The sequence below is a fragment of the Salminus brasiliensis genome, chromosome 11, assembly GCF_030463535.1.
Source record: "Salminus brasiliensis chromosome 11, fSalBra1.hap2, whole genome shotgun sequence".
NCBI classification, from domain to species: Eukaryota; Metazoa; Chordata; class Actinopteri; order Characiformes; family Bryconidae; genus Salminus; species Salminus brasiliensis.
The window spans coordinates 7,549,274-7,571,192 of NC_132888.1; the positions used below are offsets into that span (position 1 = coordinate 7,549,274).

The 21,919-nt window shown below is 42.2% G+C and overlaps 1 protein-coding gene across 1 annotated transcript; it reads left to right on the forward strand.

The window, feature by feature from the left end:
* The first annotated feature begins 361 nt into the window (after positions 1-361).
* inpp5ka (inositol polyphosphate-5-phosphatase Ka) lies at positions 362-19,712 on the forward strand. The gene is made up of 13 exons (XM_072691538.1): positions 362-497; positions 2,651-2,729; positions 7,353-7,457; positions 8,106-8,214; positions 9,208-9,324; positions 9,931-10,106; positions 10,458-10,569; positions 10,809-10,918; positions 13,623-13,863; positions 15,323-15,460; positions 15,560-15,643; positions 15,739-15,843; positions 17,079-19,712. Exons 2-13 carry the CDS (start codon positions 2,659-2,661, stop codon positions 17,157-17,159), a joined length of 1,449 nt encoding a protein of 482 aa, XP_072547639.1. The 5' UTR covers positions 362-497; positions 2,651-2,658; the 3' UTR covers positions 17,160-19,712.
* Positions 19,713-21,919: the final 2,207 nt, after the last annotated feature.

A 21,919-nucleotide genomic window follows, 5' to 3' on the forward strand; every position in this document is an offset into this window, starting at 1 on the left:
AATAATAATAATAGTAATAACAAGATAAATGTAGGATATTGGCTTGGCCAACATCTTGGTATTGGATATTGGCAGTATCTAATGCCATAGACTGAACGAAGACAGCTGGCAAGAAGAGTGCATGCATAAGCAACAGCTGAAATAAAGGATTGTCTTATCTCATCTCATCTTAATTTACTGTACTTATATTTAATATTTGCATATTTCTCATGAATGTAGTACTAACAGTAACTAATACTGTAAGAAATAATAGTAAACGTGGGCCATTTAGAAAAAAAAGCACGCAGAAGACAGGACTCTTGTGTGGGGACTCTTATTTTGAAACCCGTGTTCGTGTTGAGCTTCACCGCCAGCAGCGGCAGCGGCAGCGGCGCTATGGTGTGAAGGCAGGAGTGTAAACACGAGGCTGGGAGACAGCGCTCAGCTCTCAGTACCGCCCTCAGTCTGCCCTGCAGACGCCTCCACACCCAGGAAGAAGGCCGGATAGAGACCGCCAGGTAGTTCACTTTCACTGGGAAGGCTGTTAAACGGCCGGCTGCGTTGATCATGAGCAGCCAGCGGTGGCGGTGAGGTGAGAGGGGCAGGGGGTCTTCCCTAACCCCACTGATCACATCTGGCTGCTCAGCTAACGACAGCTGTAGAGGACACTTTCAGAAGATCTTTGAGCTTCGATTTATTCTGTTTATTTATATAAGAACCTGCTGAAATCGTTAAAAACATGGAAACTCTGCTTCATTTTAGCTGCTTTTGTGTTTGTAGGAATGTAAGAAAAGCCCTTATTATAGTAGCAGGGAGGGGTGGAGTCCAGCCTTATACAGCACACACACACACTAACACTAACACACACACACACACTAACACACAGTAACACTAACACACACACACACACTAACACTAACACACACTAACACTAACACACACTAACACTAACACACACACTAACACACACACACACACACTAACACACACACACTAACACTGTGTGATGTGATGTTAGCTGAGTTTCTTTCTTCGTGGTAATGGTAGTGGTAATAGTGGTGGTGGTAGTAATGGTGGTAGTAGTAGTAGTAGTAATGGTGGTGGTAATAGTGGTGGTGGTGGTAGTAGTGGTAATGGTGGTGGTAGTAATAATGGTAGTGGTAATAGTGGTGGTGGTGGTAGTAGTAATGGTGGTAGTAGTAGTAGTAGTAATGGTGGTGGTAATAGTGGTGGTGGTGGTAGTAGTGGTAATGGTGGTGGTAGTAATAATAGTAGTGGTAATGGTGGTGGTGGTAGTAGTGGTAATGGTGGTGGTAATAGTGGTGGTGGTGGTAGTAGTAGTGGTGGTAGTAATAATGGTAGTGGTAATAGTGGTGGTAGTAATAATGGTAGTGGTAATGGTGGTAGTAATAATGGTAGTGGTAATAGTGGTGGTGGTGGTAATAGTGGTGGTGGTAGTAATAATAGTAGTGGTAATGGTGGTGGTAGTAATAATGGTAGTGGTAATAGTGGTGGTGGTAGTAGTAATGGTGGTAGTAGTACTAGTGGTAATGGTGGTGGTAGTAATAATAGTAGTGGTAATGGTGGTGGTAGTAATAATGGTAGTGGTAATAGTGGTGGTGGTAGTAGTAGTAGTAGTAATGGTGGTGGTAATAGTGGTGGTGGTAGTAGTAGTAGTAGTAATGGTGGTGGTAATGGTGGTGGTAGTAATAATGGTAGTGGTAATAGTGGTGGTGGTAGTAGTAATGGTGGTAGTAGTACTAGTGGTAATGGTGGTGGTAGTAATAATAGTAGTGGTAATGGTGGTAGTAGTAGGGGTGTTGGTAGTAGTAGTAGTAGTGGTAATGGTGGTGGTGGTAGTAGTGGTAATAGTGGTGGTGGTAGTAGTGGTAATGGTGGTAGTAGTAATGGTGGTGGTAATAGTGGTGGTGGTGGTAGTAGTAGTGGTGGTAGTAATAATGGTAGTGGTAATAGTGGTGGTGGTAGTAGTGGTAATGGTGGTGGTAGTAATAATGGTAGTGGTAATAGTGGTGGTGGTAGTAGTAATGGTGGTAGTAGTACTAGTGGTAATGGTGGTGGTAGTAATAATAGTAGTGGTAATGGTGGTAGTAGTAGGGGTGTTGGTAGTAGTAGTAGTAGTGGTAATGGTGGTGGTGGTAGTAGTGGTAATAGTGGTGGTGGTAGTAGTGGTAATGGTGGTAGTAGTAATGGTGGTGGTAATAGTGGTGGTGGTGGTAGTAGTGGTAATGGTGGTGGTGGTGGTAGTAGTAGTAATGGTGGTAGTAGTAGTAATGGTAATCATAGTAGTGGTGATGGTAATGGTAGTAGTAGTGGTAGTGTGTGTGTGTGTGTGTGTGTGTGAAAGGGTGTGTTGTTTTTTTACAAACTGGACTGATGCACAATATATTTATTAATATTATTATAACTAATGATATAAAGTAATATTAATAATAATTTAAATATATATAATATAATGCTGTAAATAATTACTGTAATTACTATACGTATAATAAAATAAATGTGTAGATATTTTCAATCTAAAAATGAAGGGGAAATATCTACACATATTTATAAGCTTTTATTTTGGAGGAGTGGCAAATATGAGCTCATTCTGGCTGTGTATTGGAATAGTCCTGCATTAAAAACATGTGTGTGTGTGTGTGTTTGACAGGTGTGAAGATGGAGCAGGAGGAGGCCTGGTCCAGTGCCCTGAGCTCGGTCAGTCTGGATCAAAAAATGGACACTTTCAGGTTGATTTACCCAATAAATTCTATTTTTGTTTCTTTCTTTCTGTTTAACTGATTAAGTAACGAGCTCCAGCGCGGAGCTGATGGTAAACGCATGTAATAGGCCTTACCTTTTTAACACAGTCATGGAAAAACCTGGTGAAACTGTCAGTGAAAAGCTAGTGATGTAAGCAACGAGTGAGGGATTAGGCTTTAGTTATTAGGTTTCTCAGCACACATCAGACAGAGGAAGTGGGCCCTGTGCCGGGACATGGGGGGCGTGAAGCTATACAGGTTGTATAACATGTTGGATGTATGCTGACTCCGTCCAGAGCCTCAGATGTCAGATAAGGTGCTGTAAGTGGGATTCGGGAGAAACCCAGTGCATTTCATGGAGCAAAAGTCTTCGACTATGCCCTGGATTTGTCCCGAACAGGGTATTGTGCCTCCCTGATCTGATCTGAGTTTCTTAATGCTGAGTATCAGCTGATACTGATCCGATACCGATCCGATCTTCCTAGGAAAGTACAGAGATGTGAATCTGTAAGGGTCTAAAGTTATCAGACGAGTGCTGAGCTCATTAAAGAACAGTAGGTCCATATTTTTCTCAGAGGGTGACGGAGGAAAACACTGGCATTGATAAATTCACAAAGAAGCCCCCCAAACAAAAGAGGGATTACCCGAGGACCCTGTGAAAGTTAATCTCGTCTGGGCACGGCTCAAATCATGCAAGTCTTCATCGTTGCCCATTATTCTAATAATGAAGCTCTGCTGTTTTGTTCGGTGGTGTTGGACCGTAGTGTCTCTAAATGTTCTGGTCGGTTTGCATAACTCTGTCAAACAAAGCAGCCAGTCTTCTAGATCATATTAGCCATGTCAACCGGACAGTAACATGCGCCCCTGCTTTACCCTGATTTACTCAATAGTGTGGGTCAGGGGTGTAACGTAATCAAACCTGATATTTCTGACTACAGAAACGGCCGGTCATCAGCCACCTCCGACATGCTGAGTCTGGGGCAGTGGTGGCTCAGCGGTTAGAGCACCGGGATATCGATAACAGGGTTGTGGGTTCGATTCCCGGGCTCGGCAAGCCGCCACTGTTGGGCCCTTGAGCAAGGCCCTTTACCCTCTCTGCTCCCCGGGCGCTGGAGTTGGCTGCCCACCGCTCTTGGTGTGTGTGTACTCACTGCCCCTAGCACTGCCCCAGGACGTAAATGACCTTTACATTTACCTTTCTCTTAAAGCAGCTCCTCTTACTGGAAAAGGCTGTTGTATAAAATAAATTATGCATTATATTATAAAAAGCCCCTTCCCACCTATCGGAGCCCACCTAGCGGACACTATCAAGCCAACTAATCAATGACGTGATTCTTTACCATTTTCTTCATGATTGCTGTTATTGATGTTGTTCAGTTGTTGCTGCTCTATAGCCTTTAAAATAAAGGTGCTATGACCGGTTCTGTAAACGATGCCATAGAAGAACCATTCTCGGTCGAGGTAAAGGTTCTTCACCAATATACAGGTTCTTTAGTTACGCCTCTTTTACAAAGATGGTTCTTTACGGCATTACTCAGTGAACACTTTGTCGCACCTCTATTTATTAAAAATTTACTTAAGGTCAGATCTAGAGGGTCGCATCTTTTTTCTTTTTTTTTATCCCCAATTTGGACCGGCAGTTACCCGTCCCATACATACTCCACCCCCCCCATCACACGCAATGCCCCCAACTCTAGTGATAGTGGACCAACACACGTGTGTGCAGTCAAGTCTCTCATTTTTTGAACTGCCGGCGATGCAACGTCACCGGCCAACCAGAGCACAACCGCAGACCCCAGTGGGGCGAGAGCCCCCCTTCACTGACTTTTCTCAGTCAATATTTTGTCCTGCTTATTAGACTAATATACTGAGATTAAACAGTGACCTGAAGCTTCGGTTATTGTTGTGTTGTTTCTCACGTGGCTTTCTCACGTCCTGTGAGTCTAATTACCTCTCTAAGCCAGTCCGAAGTCCAGCCCACTACAGCCCACCCATTTGCCTTGTCATTTCTCAGTGAGTGGGAATGAACCTCTAGCCTCTACACGGACTCTGGAACTGAGACATACATTGCTTCCATTGGATGCGGTTGAATTCAAGACTTCGGGGTCTTGTGCATTAGTGTAATATAAGATTAGTAAAGGTAGAGATTGCTTGAGAGCTCTGCTTGAGCATTTGGCCTTGAGCTGCTTCACTGTAAATTTGGCTTCGGTCTAAGCGTGGAGAAGGTCATTGCGAGACAGCATGGAGGAAATCACGGCGCATTTCAGCACCAAGACACGACCCCGCTCGGACAGCGTGGCCAGCACAACCACTCAGTCCACAGGCAGCAGGATGCTCCTGCGACAGCGACTGACCATGCTAATGACCTGCGTGGATGACCTGGACGCTAAAGGCGAGGTTAATGCCCAGGTGGCCAGATCCCTGGATGGAGCGCTCCAGATCTGTGGACAGAAGGCTCAGCAGCGCCAGAAGGATCAGTTCAGGTTGAGCTTTTACTGGGTCTTAAATAGAGTTTAGGGGATGATATCAGAGTCGATATCAGGAGAGTTATTGGTGTCTGAGACTTTAGATTCGACTGATCTTTAAAGGTGTTGAGGTGTTTATGGACCGTCAGAAAAGCAGACTAGCCCAGGAGATGTGTTTTTAATAATTTTACACATTCTTACTGCCTTTACAACCATATAGAAATAAAAACAGTGCTTTTATGTACTACTTATTCAGGCAGATGTAGTCTTAATTTTTAAATGCTGTCTGTTGGACTATGGGCCTGTTTACTCCCGGCGTTATCATCGTTTTTAGGGATCGGATCACATTCGTTTCACTTGTCTGTATGAAAGGCCAGCCGTAAACACCCCCGAGATGCACTGTGATTGGGTTACGATCGGATCGCTCAAACCACACTGGTGGTGGTCAGAGACGGATCTCGCCCACATTTAATACAAGTGTAAACACAGCCTTTCTGATGGAGCCGTTACAAGAATGTGAGAGTCATCTGTTGTTCCATGGAGTTGTAGAACCCCCTCGGTTCCTCTAAACAGTTCATAACAGTCTCCTAATTTTATTTTGGGCCCTATCTTACATCCTGCTCAAGGCGTGCTGCAATGCTCACTGCTATCTTACACCCCATCAACAGTCTATTTTCACTCCTTCTTCTTCTGCGTTGTTTTAAATAGCAACGCTGCTTGTGAATATATCTACGCTGATGGGCGTGGTGGTCTCGAAATGAGGGGTGTTCAGGTCAGTTTCTAGAGTATTGCTGTCTATCTCAGCTACGGAAAACACAGGAGGAGCACCACTGACTGAAAACTGCCTAGGCAGACGTCAGCAGTCAGATGCTCGTTGCTATCTTAGCAGTGAATTGTCAACACAGGCGCATGCAGCCCAACACTCGTACACCCCCCCCCCCCCCCCCCCCCACACACACACACACACAAACACACAAACACCACTAAAATAGCAACCCGCCAAAGTCAGACCACATCTGGCTCTTAAAGGGAATGGCGAGAGACGCACTGATTGGTTTATTACTGCACGTTACGCCCAAAACACACCCCTGATTAATTAAGGGACTCAGTACATGTCTTTTGCTCGTTTTGAGCCACGCAAGGCCTACTTTTCCCATCGTTACCATAGCAAAGACACACCATGAATCAAGCTGTGTGGTGCACGGTTGACTGGTCGTCATTAAAATAAGGCCCTTACACTTATTGCCTTCATTACCATAATTGTGCTACATCACAGTTAAAAGTATAGGATCCTTCAGGAACTTTTAGGAGGTTTTTCAGTGTGCAGTGTAAGGTGCTTTGAGGAACCTTCAAGGAACCCTTTCCTTCTAGAAACCTTCTCTTGAAGCTTCCTCTACAGTTTAAAATTGAAGAACCTCCCAATGTTCTTTAAGGAAGTTATAATTTTAACAGTGTCCTGTGTTTGAGAAATGACTGCTAATATAAACTAAATATAACTACACGCTAAAGGAAATATAACTACACGCTACACGCTAAAGGATTAAAGAAGATTTAAGAAGATTTAAGAACACATTGTGGTTGGGGCTCATTTGCATCTTCACTCTTCTGCAGTAGGATTGCAAAGGTCATGTCTTAATTCCACACACCAATGATTGCAATGCATTGTGCAGCTTTTGTGAGTAGACTCTCAAACATAAAGGTGCTGCAAAGGGTTCTTTAAGTGATGCTGTAGAAGAACCACTTTTGAAGAACCACATCTTTGTTTAATGCTACAGGCCTTTTTGGTTTTCCTGGAGAAAAAGAAAAGACCATTGGTCAGTCATGAGCTCTGCATATCCACGTGTTCATAGATTGGTCTGGAAGGCTGGGTTATTGGAGGGAAACACACAATATGTACCATTTACTAGCCCCTCAAATGGCTAAGATGGATTAGACAGTCTCAGATCTTGGTCTGTGACGTACTTTGCTTGGAATTTCATGTGCCAATTCCATAAAACCGTGCTTGTTAATCTTGAGAGTTAGGACAGATTACTCACGGCGGAAGGAGAATGAAAGTATTCTGTTTACATTTGGATGAAATGAATATTAAATTTCTTCTTTTCCTTCTTTTCTGTCTCTCCTTAATTTCTTCATATCCCTCCCCAAGGCTCTACATGGTCACATGGAACGTGGCTACGGCCGAACCTCCAGATGACGTCAGCTCACTGCTCCAGCTTAATTCCCCAAAGAAGGCCGACCTCTATGTGATCGGGTGAGTGCCGGACAGGCTAAAAAGGTCCATGTGTAAAACATTCCTACAGCAGCGTCTAAGCTCTTCTAAATGAGCTGAAGGGAGAAGAAGTAAGTTTTATAAACTGGCCTTTGCCTCTATATTAGGTTATGGATGCACTTTAGGTCCTGGATGTACTTTGGTATAGGCTCAGTCGTGGTTTGCTCAGATTTATGGGGTCTGTCGGCCATTGCCTCATATATAACGTATATGTTTGTGGTTGGTGTGGCGCAACAGATAACACCACTACCTGCCACTGAGCTACCACACTATGTGGGAGACTGGGGTTCAATTCCCAGTCTGGGTGACTGTGCTGCGCTACATCAATAAGAGTCCTTGGGCAAGACTCCTAACACTACATTGGCCCTCCTCTGTAATACAGGTAACCTTGTAAGTCGCTCTGGATAAGAGCGTCTGCTAAATGCCGTAAATGTAAATGTAACAGTTAGTTCCGATCTCAGAGTCTGATAACAGCCCAGCCTTTTCACATGTAAACTGTATCCTGATGTGTAGAACCAAAGGCAATTCTGTTCATTTCCATTCACACAAGACCAGGCTCTGATCACTATGAAGTGTGTAAGCAGAAATGTGTGTCTAAGCTGCCTCCGATGTTTTTCTTTTCTCCCCCAGTCTGCAGGAGGTGAGGGCAGCCCCTCTGAAGTTCCTGGCAGATCTGGCCTTTGAGGATTCCTGGAGTCATTTGTTCATGAACACGATGGGCCCTCTGGGTTACATTAAAGTACTGCTGCTTCTTTACTTTTCTCTGTTAGTCTGACTCACACAGATCAGCTACAGTTTGGACATTTGTCAGTAATGGCTTAATATACTGACTGGGATACCACTATGGCCCGGAGGTCGCAAGTTCAAATCTCAAGCCATTTTGTTTTACCATCACTGGCCAGTGGGAGTCCGGTAGGTAGCTGGCACTCTCTTCCCTCATCACTCTTAAAGCGATGTTGGTCGGCACAGGCGTCTGTTAGCTGGGGTCTTGAGGCTCGGTACCTGGCGCTTTCCTCAGAGCATGTAGGCTGCCTGACAGTGCTGCATTAGCATCCATTCCGAAAGAGGCAGTGGCTGGCTTCCCATGTATTGGAGGAGCGCACTGCCAGGGCTGGGGGGAATTAGGAACGGGTGGGTTATTGGCAGTGCCAAATTGGGAGAAAAAGGGGACTGTCTGGGAAAGTGATTAATAGGGTTACTAGAAGCAAGGGCAGGGTCCAGGTCAATTTGGTGATTTTGTGGTGATTTTAACCCTTTATTTATTTATTTTTAATTATTATTGTTAAATTATACTTTTACTGTTCCAAACCTGACTAGTGCGCCCCCTAGAGGTGAAAACTTTAATTCTGCTGCATCTGTAACTCCACCGAAACTGATTATAAAAATTTTACATAGCCGTGAGCTGCGAACCTCTGAATATTGACGCTCCCGCTGGTTGCACCACCCACTCCTCACTAAGGCCCTCCTTAACACGCTCATTGTTGACCCTCTCTTGACCCTTCTTTTTTTTTTTGTTGAGAGGGTGGGAGACCCCTCTTTTTAAATGCTAAGTCAGACCCTTCTGTCGGTTTGCTGGTGTATTTACTAGTCATGGCTCAGAGGAAGGATATTTTATATTAGTACTTTTGAATCTGTGCTGAGTTTTATGCGTTTGATAGCAGCAGCATTTTTAATTCTAAAATGTAGAGAACCTAACACACACGGCCATGTTCTCTCTGCCTCTCTTATCCAGGTGTCCTCTATAAGGATGCAGGGTCTGCTTCTACTGTTCTTTTCAAAGTTAGAGCATGTGCCCTTCGTCAGAGAAATCCAGGTTACATATACTCGCACTGGGATCTTTGGGTACTGGGTAAGTGCATCAGTGAGTGATGCGGGTCTATAAACCACTTTTTAATGAGCTTTTCAGTCGTTCATTGTTGTAATTAGGGATGTACCGATACCACTTTTTCTGATATCAGATTTTCAAGTATCTGCCGATACTGAGTACAGATAATGATTCCAACTCTGACTTAAATACTGGATAGACGACTATAAATCCTGATATTGATGGAGTTCCACTTTTTATAGGTTGTATTTTTTATATCTTATCCCAAATAAGATCTAAAAAGCTTGTAAAAGCAGCATATAAAAAAGCAGCAATATTCATATTTCAGAGCAGTAAAAAATTGCAGTTATTAATAGAAGTTCTTAAGCAGCAACACCACACAGAAAGAAAAAGTGCTGTAAGCGTCTATTTATTAGTAATAACTATCTGTGACTGGATTTTACTGGTTGTTTGAACGTTGATTTCATAACAAAATATGCAAACAAAAAAGTTCTATGAAAAAAACAAAACAGTAAGCATCGTGGTATCTGTGCTTGACATTTTAATTTCGAACTCTTACATTGATTTAAGGATTAATGCCCATATGTAAAAAAATCCTTAAGTCTTTTTCCTCTGTAACCTTTTTTCTAGGGTAATAAAGGAGCCGTGACCATTCGCTTGTCCTTCTATGGCCATATGATGTGTTTCGTCAACTGTCACCTGGCTGCCCACATGAAGTATGCCTCAGAAAGAGTGGATGAATTTGAGCACATCCTGGATTCTCAGACCTTCCAGGGGAAGAAGGCTCTTTCTGTACTGGACCACAAGTAAGTACAGTAAACGCAGTGTATCGTCTTGTGTCGTTCAGGATGAGCCTCTTAATTCAGTACACACCGGCATCAATAGAAGGGTGTCAAACTTAACCACTTAAAGGGCCATATAAAAAAATCTCAACAGAGTTGGGGTTGGGGGGGGAGGGGGGGGGGGTTATTAGACACTCTACACTCTATTAGACACTCTATTAACATAAGGCAGATTTTCAGCCACACATTCTGCTGTATTGCTGTAATTTGAGTCACCACTATATAATATTGACTTGATTATTATTTTTTTTATAATTTTTTCTGCATTTCTGTCTGTTCAGTTGTGTTAAAGGTGTTACGCTGTTGTCTTCTTAGGATTGTCTTCTGGTTTGGAGATTTGAATTTCCGCGTTGAGGACCATGGGATGCACTTCATTCGGAACTGTATCACCAACCGAAATTTCAACTTGCTGTGGTCGAAGGATCAGGTACACGTGGAAAAGTTCAGTGTAGTTATTGAAGCATCTAGTAGTCTTTTGCTTTGCTGCATACTGAGGACAAATGAATATGATCCATCATCATTTTTAATCTCAAACCCAGCCTTATTGGTCTCATACTTTCAGAGGAGGCTGTATGTGCATTGTATAGATGTTTTTGATGTATTTCAGTATTTATGTAAGTCCAGTGTTGTTGTTGGTTTGGTTTCTAATGACTGTTTTCTCATCAGCTTACCATAATGAAGAAGAAAGTACCGATACTACAGCAGTTTGAAGAAGGACCTCTTGATTTTCAACCAACCTATAAATTTGACTTGAACTCTGACACCTATGACTCAAGGTAGTTCTGCTTTTCATCCTCATAACAGTTGCCATGGAAGAACATGTTTGTGGGCGGAGCCTGAGTGGCTTATGCAAAACGAAGCTGCAGATTATGATCAGTATTATGCTCGAAAGCGGCTCATGCCGTCGTTTTTTCGCAGGTTCTTATGATTGTTTGTTCTCTCTTGCCCTTGCAGGGTACAGAAGGCTTGGTTTGGTCTTAAGTAAGCTTTATTTCCACCCCCCCACCCCAAATGTCCTGCCTCTCTGGCAAACCCTCACTTACGCTTCCACTACCACCCTTCCCACCCTTCCAAGTCCACTTTCACTCTGGTTGATGGAAACTATACACTAGGCTTCCTGTCCAGAGCTAAACTCACTCTTCTACCCAGGACTAGCCACATTATTAACCCAGGCCAACCCCATTTCACTCTGCACCAGGTGAACCTTTCCTTGCCATGTCCCATTGTGTGTGCAAGCTTATCGCATTCATAAGGTGATTATGCATAAGATGATTATTGATGTAATAACTGTGATTACACACAAGGAGATTATAGATGGTGTAACTGTGATGGAATGCGTATGATTTAGCTTTAGCGCTTTCTTGTTTGTAATGACGACTCCTAGAGAATTGATTGGTTCATAAAATGATAAAATGCACATCACCTGTTTTTTAAGCATACAGTAAATTCTGAATATTTGGTGTTCTAGATAAGCAGACCTACATGCTTTACAAGATGAGCACAGTGGTTACTGTTGAACCTCCTTTGACACAAACTAACGGACCTGCTGTCTGCCCCTCACCTGTTGTTACTCCTCTGTGTGCACCTTCCTGTGTACATAATTAACCCCCCATACAGAGTATGCAATGCCGTACCCCCTGTCTAGTCATTTGTATTTGTCTGCTATGACAATACTCACTACTACACATTGCAGCAATAATGATACAGTCCATGGCATCACTGCCCAGTGGAGCTGGTTATTAAAGGGAATTCTCCAGTGTGTACATGTAAGCACATGTAAGATGCCATCAGTTAACCCACCTGGAGTCTACGAACGTGCCGGCGCGTCAGATTAGTTTTCTTGATGTTTCTTTTATTATCTGGGTGATAATACAGCGCAGAAGTACGGTTCAAATATTTTCTGAATCTGTAGAGTCAGCCCTTTCTATTGCACCTCATTGCCAGATTATATGTGAGTAATGAGGCTTTGAAGACAGGTCGAGATACTTGCCCCTTCTCGCTGTGTCTAACTAGGGAATTTGTGTGGCCATCATCTGCCTCTCATCTGTAATTGCTTGATTTGTGCGTCCGTCAATAGTTTTGTGTGAAACTGACCAATGGACACTCAGAAACTCGTCGTTTGCCTCTCACCGTTTAGATACTTATTGTATTCTTTGCTTTTGTGACGCTAAGACGCTGGTAAACCCGTGTCAAGCCCCAAAAGGATTCGTCCACTTAAGTAAAGGTATATGAAGGCTAATCTGACGTTAGTTTTTCAGGCTCAGGGTCAGATTATCTCCTGATACAGTGCTTCAGGTAACATGGGGTCTCCTTAGACTTCAGAGGATTAATAGAAGAAAAGGAATCGCGTCTCTTAAAATAATCATAATAGCAACCAATAGGCCCTTCGGCTTCTATTGTAAGTGTCGTACACGTTGGCCCTGAACTGAGAGAGGACTGAATAACACTGGAGTATTCCTTTAGGGCTGTAGTTCCCACCCCTGGTCCTGGAGGACCCCCTGCCCTGTACATTTTAGTGGTTTCCTGCTCGGACACATCACCACCACCTTCAACTCAGGAAGCAACACTAAAATGTGAAGGGTGAGCGGGGTCTTCCAGGACCAGGCTTGGGAACCCCTGCTCTAAGCTATGCCACCTAATCATCTTTAAAGGAATGGTTCACTAGAAAATCACATGTACACAGTCGTTGTCTTATCTGAAATGTCAGTCAGCTAAGAGATGTTTGGTGACTGAAAGCTGCAATATTAATAATTGTACAATATTAAAATATTATTCACTGACCAGCCACTTCATTAACACCACCTCCTTGTTTTTATCTTCCCATATAGGAGCACTGTGTAGTTCTATAATTCCAGACTGTAACAGAGCCTCCTTTCACCCTGTTCTTCAGTGCTCAGGGCCTCACAGGACTGACCACCACAGAGGAGACTGTAGTATTTGGGTGGTAGCGTATTAGTCAGTGGCTGATTCTTAAAAACTACTATTCAAATATTGTCCTATTCTGAGTACAGTGATTTCCTTTCTTTTTTTTATTCAAAATCTGCTGCACTTCATCCAATTAAACCAGACTAATTACAGTTTGTAATAAAACATGCAGTTGATCAGTGTCCTCGATATGCTTAGCAAAGCATATTGCATATGCAAAACATCACACCACAATTAAGTAGCCACGTTACCTGCCCCTGCTTTGACTGTAGCTTACCATGTATTCTCTGTTGGACCAAATGCACCAAGCTGTGCTGGTTCTGTACACATGCACATACTGTTAAACTCCCACTTATTAGCTATTTTAGCTCAATTAGCTTTGGAAGGAAACGTCAGACACCAAACGTGTGTTTTGGCTCATTGACTAAATTGTACAAAGTCTGAGACATTCAAGCACATCAACATGCACAGTGTTTCCTAATCACTGCAGGAAGTCGTTCCCAGCTCATGCTCTTCTTTCCCCCATTTTCTTTCTCTCTGCTTGTTGCTGGCCAGTGGTAAAAAGAGGAAGCCTGCCTGGTGCGATCGGATTCTCTGGCGGGTCAAGCCCAAGCAGCCTCCGCCTGAGGATGTCTTCGAAGAGGAGGATGATGATGCAGTCAGAGAGAAGAAGACACAGCTCTTGGAGGATCTGATGGAGAAATACCCCCTGAAAGTGAAACAGGACACTTACACCAGCAGCATGGAGTATGGCGTCAGTGACCATAAGCCTGTGTTTGGCGTATTCACTCTGGAGGTGATCCTAAATTTCATTTCCACATTTCACTGATTTTTTTTGTATAATACTAAATGTGGATGTTAAGTAACGTTACCATGGCAACGCACACAGCCTTAAGACAGAGAAGTTACGTTTTTCAGCTTTTGACTCTTTTTGACTTTTTGACTGAGGTTGTGATTTCACAGATCTTTAGGATTTACTGTGGTTCTGATGTCTGGAACCGAGTTACCAGCCTATATATAGATACAAACGTGAGCCATGACTGGGGGGAGCGGCTACCCAGCATGCCCCGTCGCACCTCCCATCCCTCTCCGCATCACCACAGCATTTAGCAGGGGCGGTAGGGCTGGGTACACACGTGCAGCGGGGCAGGGATCTTTCTGGCCACGGTGTTGTCTCAGGACCTCTCGCCGGGTTGCTCAGACTGTGAGAAGGCTGAGCTGTGTTAACCTTGTGATTACTCAGGGTTATGCTGGGCAATACTGGGGAATTACAGCAATCTGGCCCTGAGGAGCCAGATTCATTTCATTAGAAAGAAACCGAACTCAGACTTGGGTTCCCAGGGCCTTTTAAGAGTATCTCTGGACAGTGGTGGGTAACAAGACTGCCTTCCTCGTGGCAGGGTAGGTTACAGTTCCCTGGCCTGGCAAGTAGGGCTGTGTACTGTTGCGATACTTTAGTATATTGATATTTTCTTACACCCCTACTGCCAAGCCCACCATACTACACTAATAAGACTCCTTACTCTACATTTTTCTGCCTATGTAACATGACTCATAATAATAGCATCAGTCACATGCTTTAAAAGATACAGACTGTCTGATATTAAACTGTAGGCTTAAGCACATTACACTTGCAGTAAAGCACAGTCATTCAAGCTTTCTTCCAGAGTACAATTTGTTTGTCATTCATTTATTATACAAATATTTGAGATATATGTCCAATTCTGATCATTTTCTTTTTTTAAAACAATTTTACCAAATTTTACCTTTAGGCTTCCTTTAACCTAGTTTGGGGGCAGCTGTGGCCTTAAGGTTAGCGAAGTAGGCTTGGGACCGGGAGGTCACTGGTTCAATCCCCTAGATTGGCAGGAAGTTGGGGCGTGGACTGCGCTTTCACTTCATGCAATATCCACGGTTGAGGATAAGGCTCCTAACCCCTAATTGCTCCCCAGATGAGCTGAGGTTGCTGCCTAACACTGTATGAGCCCTATCTTACACCCTGCGTGAGGTGCGTTGCGATGCTCATTGCTATCTTACACCTTCGCCAACAGTCTATTTTCACTCCTTCCGCCTGTGTCATTGAAATAGCAACACTGCTTGTGAATATATCTTCAGTTGTGTTCACTGCCACGGATAGGTTAAACAATGGAGGTTGACTTTTCTTTATAAATGGTGATAAAGTGTGGTTTCCTTTCCTGTAGCTGTGTGTAATGATCTGTACTGTGATACTGTAACCTTGTCTCTTATCTGTTCAGCTGAGGAAGATGTACGACATTCCACTGGTGCGTCTGCATGCTGAAGGCGACTGGAGTGCAGATCTGGACGCCATGGTGACTTATAGCCCGCTGCAGCCCTTCCCCTCCAGTGCCTGGGACTGGATTGGCCTTTATAAGGTCAGTTGTTATGATGGCACACAACTGACCTTATAAACTTGCTGTATTGACTTTCATGACTTGCTGAACTGAGTAGTGATCAGAGACCTCTCTTCCCAGGTTGGATTCAAAAGCATCTCTGACTACATCACCTACACCTGGGTGAAGGATGACCAGGTGGCCTTCAACGATGAGCTCATACAGGTAGAGTTCTGCCTGCTGCAGTTATCAGTCTGCCAGTTGCAGACCTTGTACTTAACATGCTGTTTATCCCCACTTCTGCTTCTCCTTCTTCGCAGGTTTATGTGAGCAAGGAGGAGATTCCGGTTATAGGGGCCGAATGTGTGCTGTGCTACTACAGTAGTAACCTGCAATGCATTGTGGGCGTTAGTGAACCTTTTAAAGTAAGTATTTTTGCAGCATACCTCCAGTACGTTATCATTTGCGCTAGGGATGGCCTGATCAGGTAATTTTGCCCCCGATCGAATCCGAGTCTCCTCGATCACACAGTTTAGATCAGATGAGCTGCTGATTAATCAGTAAAATCCCTTTATTTTCAGTATCAGTTTCTATAATCAGACGTTCTGGACTGATTGATTTAGTTTAGTCGAGACTTTTCTTAAAATGACTGTTTTATAGTGTTTAATATATTATAATCCAGTCTGTCTCTCCTGTGTGTGTGTGTGTGTGTGTGTGTGTGTGTGTGTGTGTGTGTGTGTGTGTAGTGGTACACACTCTGGACTGATATCTGTGGTTTTTGGTCTACTGATATGTTATAACTGGTTTATAATGGGTGAATGTGCTGTGTGTGATTGGGGTTTCTATAACCAGATAGAGTGGATCGGATTGGGACATCCATATTTTGCGTGTAAAACACTGCAGTGCTGTAGGTCTTCAAATACTGAGATATTCCATTAAATCACTTCAGCCTTTTTTGTGGAAGCTTATTGGTTTTTGTTTTATTCCAAAGCCGTAAAACTTTCAAAATGTTGAGAAGGTTCTTCACATTCATGAGAAATCATTGCAAAATATTATAAAAGCCTAGTAATAATCCCAAAATAATGACATATCACTTCACCTAATAATGAAAAAATAATTAGGGGATGGATTTTGATATTTTTTCTGGAAGTCTTAAAAAAAGGGACTTCCTTATTTTTAACCTCTTAAACTCCTCAGAACCACTGGTATACCTTAGAAACTACTCTAGTTTGCATTGCTTTGTATGTACTTTCCAATTAGTAATCGTTAGTGTGTAATAAACGTCACAGAGCATAAGGGGAGGGACTCACTTCAAGACATATAAGAAACCTTTCATGAATAAGGGTCAAAGAGTCTACCATCAGTCGTCACACATTGCACAAAAATATTTGTTCTTTTAAACAGTAATAATTATCTAATAATTATGGAGTTGTATAAGTAATCTAATAGTTAAATGGTTAATTATTGGTTAAAGTGTTCACATGTTTCGGGGGCCACAGTATGACTTACTGTGTTCTGTAGCGCTTCTGTACTCATCTTGTGTATGAAGAATGTGTTCTCTGCATGTGGAATTTAAAGCTGTAAATGAAAGCCCACATTGACTTTCCCTGTGTGGAAAAATTAGTTTTCAGGCTTTTAATGAATGTTTACTGTGTTTTAGGTTCATGAATCCAGAGCAGCAGTCGAAGAAGGCTTATTGCCTGAGAACATTGACGGACTGGACCACACAGTAGCCAGTTAAGACCACTGACTTTGCCTTTTACACCAGCACTTTGAGACTGTATCTGAGGGGTTCAGACAAGTGCAATTTTATCAGAACAGTGCTTATGGTGTTTTAATTATTTCTGTTCTAATTTCCTCCGTTGTCAGTTTCTTCGTTTTTCTTTTTTGCCTTTCTGCAAAAAGGAAAAGTTGCCGTTGATCATGTGATGTTTTGGCCCACAATTGTTCTAGCTTTTGTTGCGAATTTAAAGTCTTATAGGCAGAGTAAGCAACAGCACCTCTTACCAAAGAAGGTAATCCTCTTATTATAGATGTTTTTCCTACCCCAGCTTTTGCATTTCAGTGTTTTAGCCTTAAACTGTAATATGAGAAACTCTCCAATCTGTCCATTTGAACTATCTTACTATCTTCTTCCCACTTACATGTCCAACCCCATTCTTATTCGTATTCTTTAATCATTCTCATCGGTGTTATCATTTCTTTGTCATTCCATTTTATTTCAACCACAACTGTTACAAATACTGTATACAGCGTTTGATTGTGAAGTAGAGCTGGGCGATATTGAAAAATGTCATATCACAAAATTTATATGAGATATTTTTACGGTATACAATATTTATCAGAGTATTTAATTAAGTAGACAAAATGCACCAGCAGCCAAAAAAAAAACTGCTATCCAAATACTCTCCCATACTGAGTACTGTGATTTTTACTCAAAATATGCTGCATTCCATTGAAGTAAATAAGACTGGCACTGTTTGTAATGAAACGTACAGATAATCTGTGCTCTTTAAGCACTGACGATTTCCACGATACACTCATTAAAGCATATTGCGTACCACAATTACAAAATGTATCACAATATGATAAAATGCAGGTTTATGTGAGCAAGGAGGAGATTCCGGTTATAGGGGCCGAATGTGTGCTGTGCTACTACAGTAGTAACCTGCAATGCATTGTGGGCATTAGTGAACCTTTTAAAGTAAGTATTCTTGCAGCATACCTACAGGAGGACCACATAATGAACGTTGACATTTACGCTAGGGATGGCCTGATCAGGTTATTTTGCCCCTGATCAAATCTGAGTCCTAATGCTAAGTATCAGCCAATACCGATCCGATTACACAGTTTAGATCAGATGAGCTGCTGATTAATACATTCAGTAAAATTCCTTTATTTTCAGTATCAGTTTCTATAATCAGATGTTCTGGACTGATTCAGTTTAGTCGAGACTTTTCTTATAGTGTTTAATATCTTATAATCCAGTCTGACTCTCCTCCCTGACCAATCAGCTCCCAGCTCCTTTACAACACTGCAGTCTAATCACTTCCTGTGTGTACCGTGATTTTTACTCAAAATATGCTGCACTCCATTGAAGTAAATAAGTCTGGCACTCTTTGTAATGAAACATACAGATAATCTGTGCTCTTTAAGCACTGACGATATCCACGATACACTCATAAAAGCATATTGTGTACCACAATTACAAAATTTATCACTATATGATAAAATATTGTCATGTTGCCCAGCTCTGTTGTGAAGTATATTAGTATTTGAATAGAATTTGCACTGATTGCTTTGATGTGTGTAGTTTGTTGTTGAGTTATTTACCTTTATATAATAAAGTGATATTATTTGTATATGTTATCTAAGGAAGAACTCTGTTCTTAAAGTTAACTGTATAAGGTGCAGGTCTAAAACTGTAAACCTTTCTCGAACTAGATCTGCCCTCGGTGTCAGTAACTATTCTAATGTTTTATTTATTTTACAGAACTCCTGAACTATCATTATTAAGGTCGAAAAATGATATTTAGAGACTTCAAATATTTCCTCAGTTTAATTAAAGTGTTTCCTTTAAATTGAGATAGCGGTTGGGGTGAGGGCTAGTGGATTAAGAAGCTGCCACTATGATCCGAGGATCGCTGGGTAGAATCCTGGGTTGTGCTGCTCACCATCAGCAGCCAGAGTCAGAGAGAGCACAGTCGGCCCTGCTGTCTCTCTGGGGTGGGTTGGTGGCATTCCCTCACCACATCTCATCACTGCTAGTGTGATGTTGGTCAGTCTGTTAGCTGTTGTTTTGAAGCGGGAGAGCTGTGAGCTGTTCCTCACATACACCAGGCGGTGGCTAGCTTCATACTTTTTGAAGGAGACCCTCCTAGTGTTGGGGGCATTGCTAGTGTCAGGGGGAGTTCACATGGATGGGGATTGGATCATTGGCCTTCTATATTGGGTAGAACATGGGGTAAAAATTCAAAGGAATGGGTTATGTCTCTAAATACAGTTTTTTCTTTTGTTTGTTTTTCTACTTGATATAGTAGAGTGCTCCGACCAACAGACAATTGACAATTTACTGTTTATAACTTGCATATATACATGCATTGTATAAAAGATCATATTTAGTCACAGTCTGTTTAAAAGCAAATAACTGTTTAGTGAGTAATTCGTATGCATAGCAGCAATGTGAAATATATTAAATTAAAATAAAATTATTTTTGTATAACCTACGCTTTAATTGTACACTGTGTGCTTTATTCATAATAAACAAATAAACTTCAGTCATCGACCAATAGAAGTGTCCTCATTTTGTAGTCTGTGCCATGTGGTTATGCCCATAAATGGCACTCCTGGCCTAAGCATGTTTTTGGCAGAAATGAATGGGTTTTTCAAAAACATGCTTCTGTGATGGTCTGGGGTCAATAAACATGACTCTAGACATCAGTAACGTTCATGAGACTGTGGATGAGGAACTGCTGGAGGTTGTCAGTGTGAGTGTGCAGCAAGCTCACCTACTTGAAGGTGTGGGCCTTCCTGGACAGCAGCTTCTTGGACAGACTCATGAGGAAATGGCTGGACAAGCAGTGTGCTCTCAGCACGATAAGAGTAAGCTTTAGTTGCTCTCATTTTAGATAGTTCAGGGTTGTGTCTGAACATCTAGGGGTCCTAAGTGACTTCTTCATTAGGAAGCCCACTCACTATAGTCATAATGTTTGACATGCAAGAATAAGAGAATATTTAGGAACATATTTTTTGAGAATACCAGTTGTTCTTAAGGGAAAAAATAAATTAAATTAATTAAAAAACAAAAATATATACAGTTTATCACAAAAGTGAGTACAGCCCTCACATTTCTGCAGATATTTAAGTATATCTTTTCATGGGACAACACTGGCAACCACCGGCAACAAAAGTGAGTACATCCCTAAATGTCCGAATTGAGCACTGCTTGTCATTTTCCCTCCAAAATGTCACTTTTGTTGTCGGTGGTTTAGAAATTAATGGCTGTATATTGAGTTACTTTGAGGGAAGAATAAATTTACACTGTTATATAAGCTGCACACAGATTACCTGACCTGGCTCTCCACTACCCTGTTGCCCACTGCAATGCTGCCCTGTTCTGTATCTTTGCATTGTCCTACACTCACATTCTCATAATTTATGGCTTGATGTCACATCTGCCATAGCCCTTTCTATTTCTTTCTATTTTCGTTCAGTTATTCTTGCCCTTGTTATTTGTTCTGCTTTCCGGTGTCAACCAGAGAAGGATGGGTTCCCTTTTTTGAGTCTTGGTTCCTCTCAAGGTCGTTTCCTCTCGTTCTAAGAGAGTTTTTCTTTGCCACTGTCGCCTCTAGCTCCTCAAAAGAGGCTCAGGCCTGGATCTCTCTAAAGCTGCATTATGACAACTTTTGTTGTGAACAGGCTTTATAACTAAATTCTAATTAAACGGAATGATGAATGGACCAATAGAAGAGGCCCAGGTGGAAATTTTTACATTGACTTCCATTGAAAATTAAGATGTTTCCTTCTTCTCCTTCTTCTTCTGTAAAGCTGCTGTTTGGAGATACAAGGTTTTGCTAGCAGCCATATATGCAAGGGTTTATGAGACTACGAAGCCTTTTGAAGTGATTAGTATAGATTTAGTTTGATTGCTTTACTTCAGGATAAATAGCAATTTATAATTGTGTTGATCTGCATTTCAGGCCTCAGATTAGACCTCCATCAGTCCTGTCTCTTAGTCTACGGTACACTGCAAGCTTAAAGAGCCAGTAACATGAGCTTTCTTTGTCTATACAAAAAGACAGACTTGAAAATGTCAGTGTTGCTATGCTACAGGTGCAGCTCTATACCAACATACATGAGACCCGTGTGGCAAACGAGATGCTGGTGGACGTGGAGGCTCGCTGAAGATGCAGCATGTGGAGTCTGAGGCACCCTGGTGTTCAACTGATGATCATATCTGCCAGCCTTCACACACCATCACACACAAACACAAGCCTTCATGAAGTTCAGTGGTGCATTAAAATGACACGAGTAAAGCAGCAATAAACCCGATCTCTGTTCCGTTCAAGCTTTATGTATTTCCATCTCTGTGCTGATACTGATGACAGTGACTCAAGAGCTGTCCTTGGTTTTAGTTCAGAAATGATGAATGGTAATTGGCTGATGGAGCTGGGAGCAGATCACTTCATCTATGTAGAGCGAGTGAGATTTGACCTGAATCTCCTCCTCCAGAATCAGCTGGCTTCTGGTCAGGGCTTTGAGCTCTGATTGGGCTTGGCCTGGTCATATTTCGACTACCTTGTAATTCAGAGGATCCAGTGATGTGCAGGAGAACAACGTACACATTGGTGAAAGTATAGGATTCTGAACATACTTATTCACCACAGGAGCAGATTTTTTGAAAACCCTTTTATAACTTAAGCTGCATTCAAATGGGTTCAGAAAAATCTTTTCTACCACTTGTAAATTGCACTGGAACAGCCGATGAAGTCGTGTTCACAA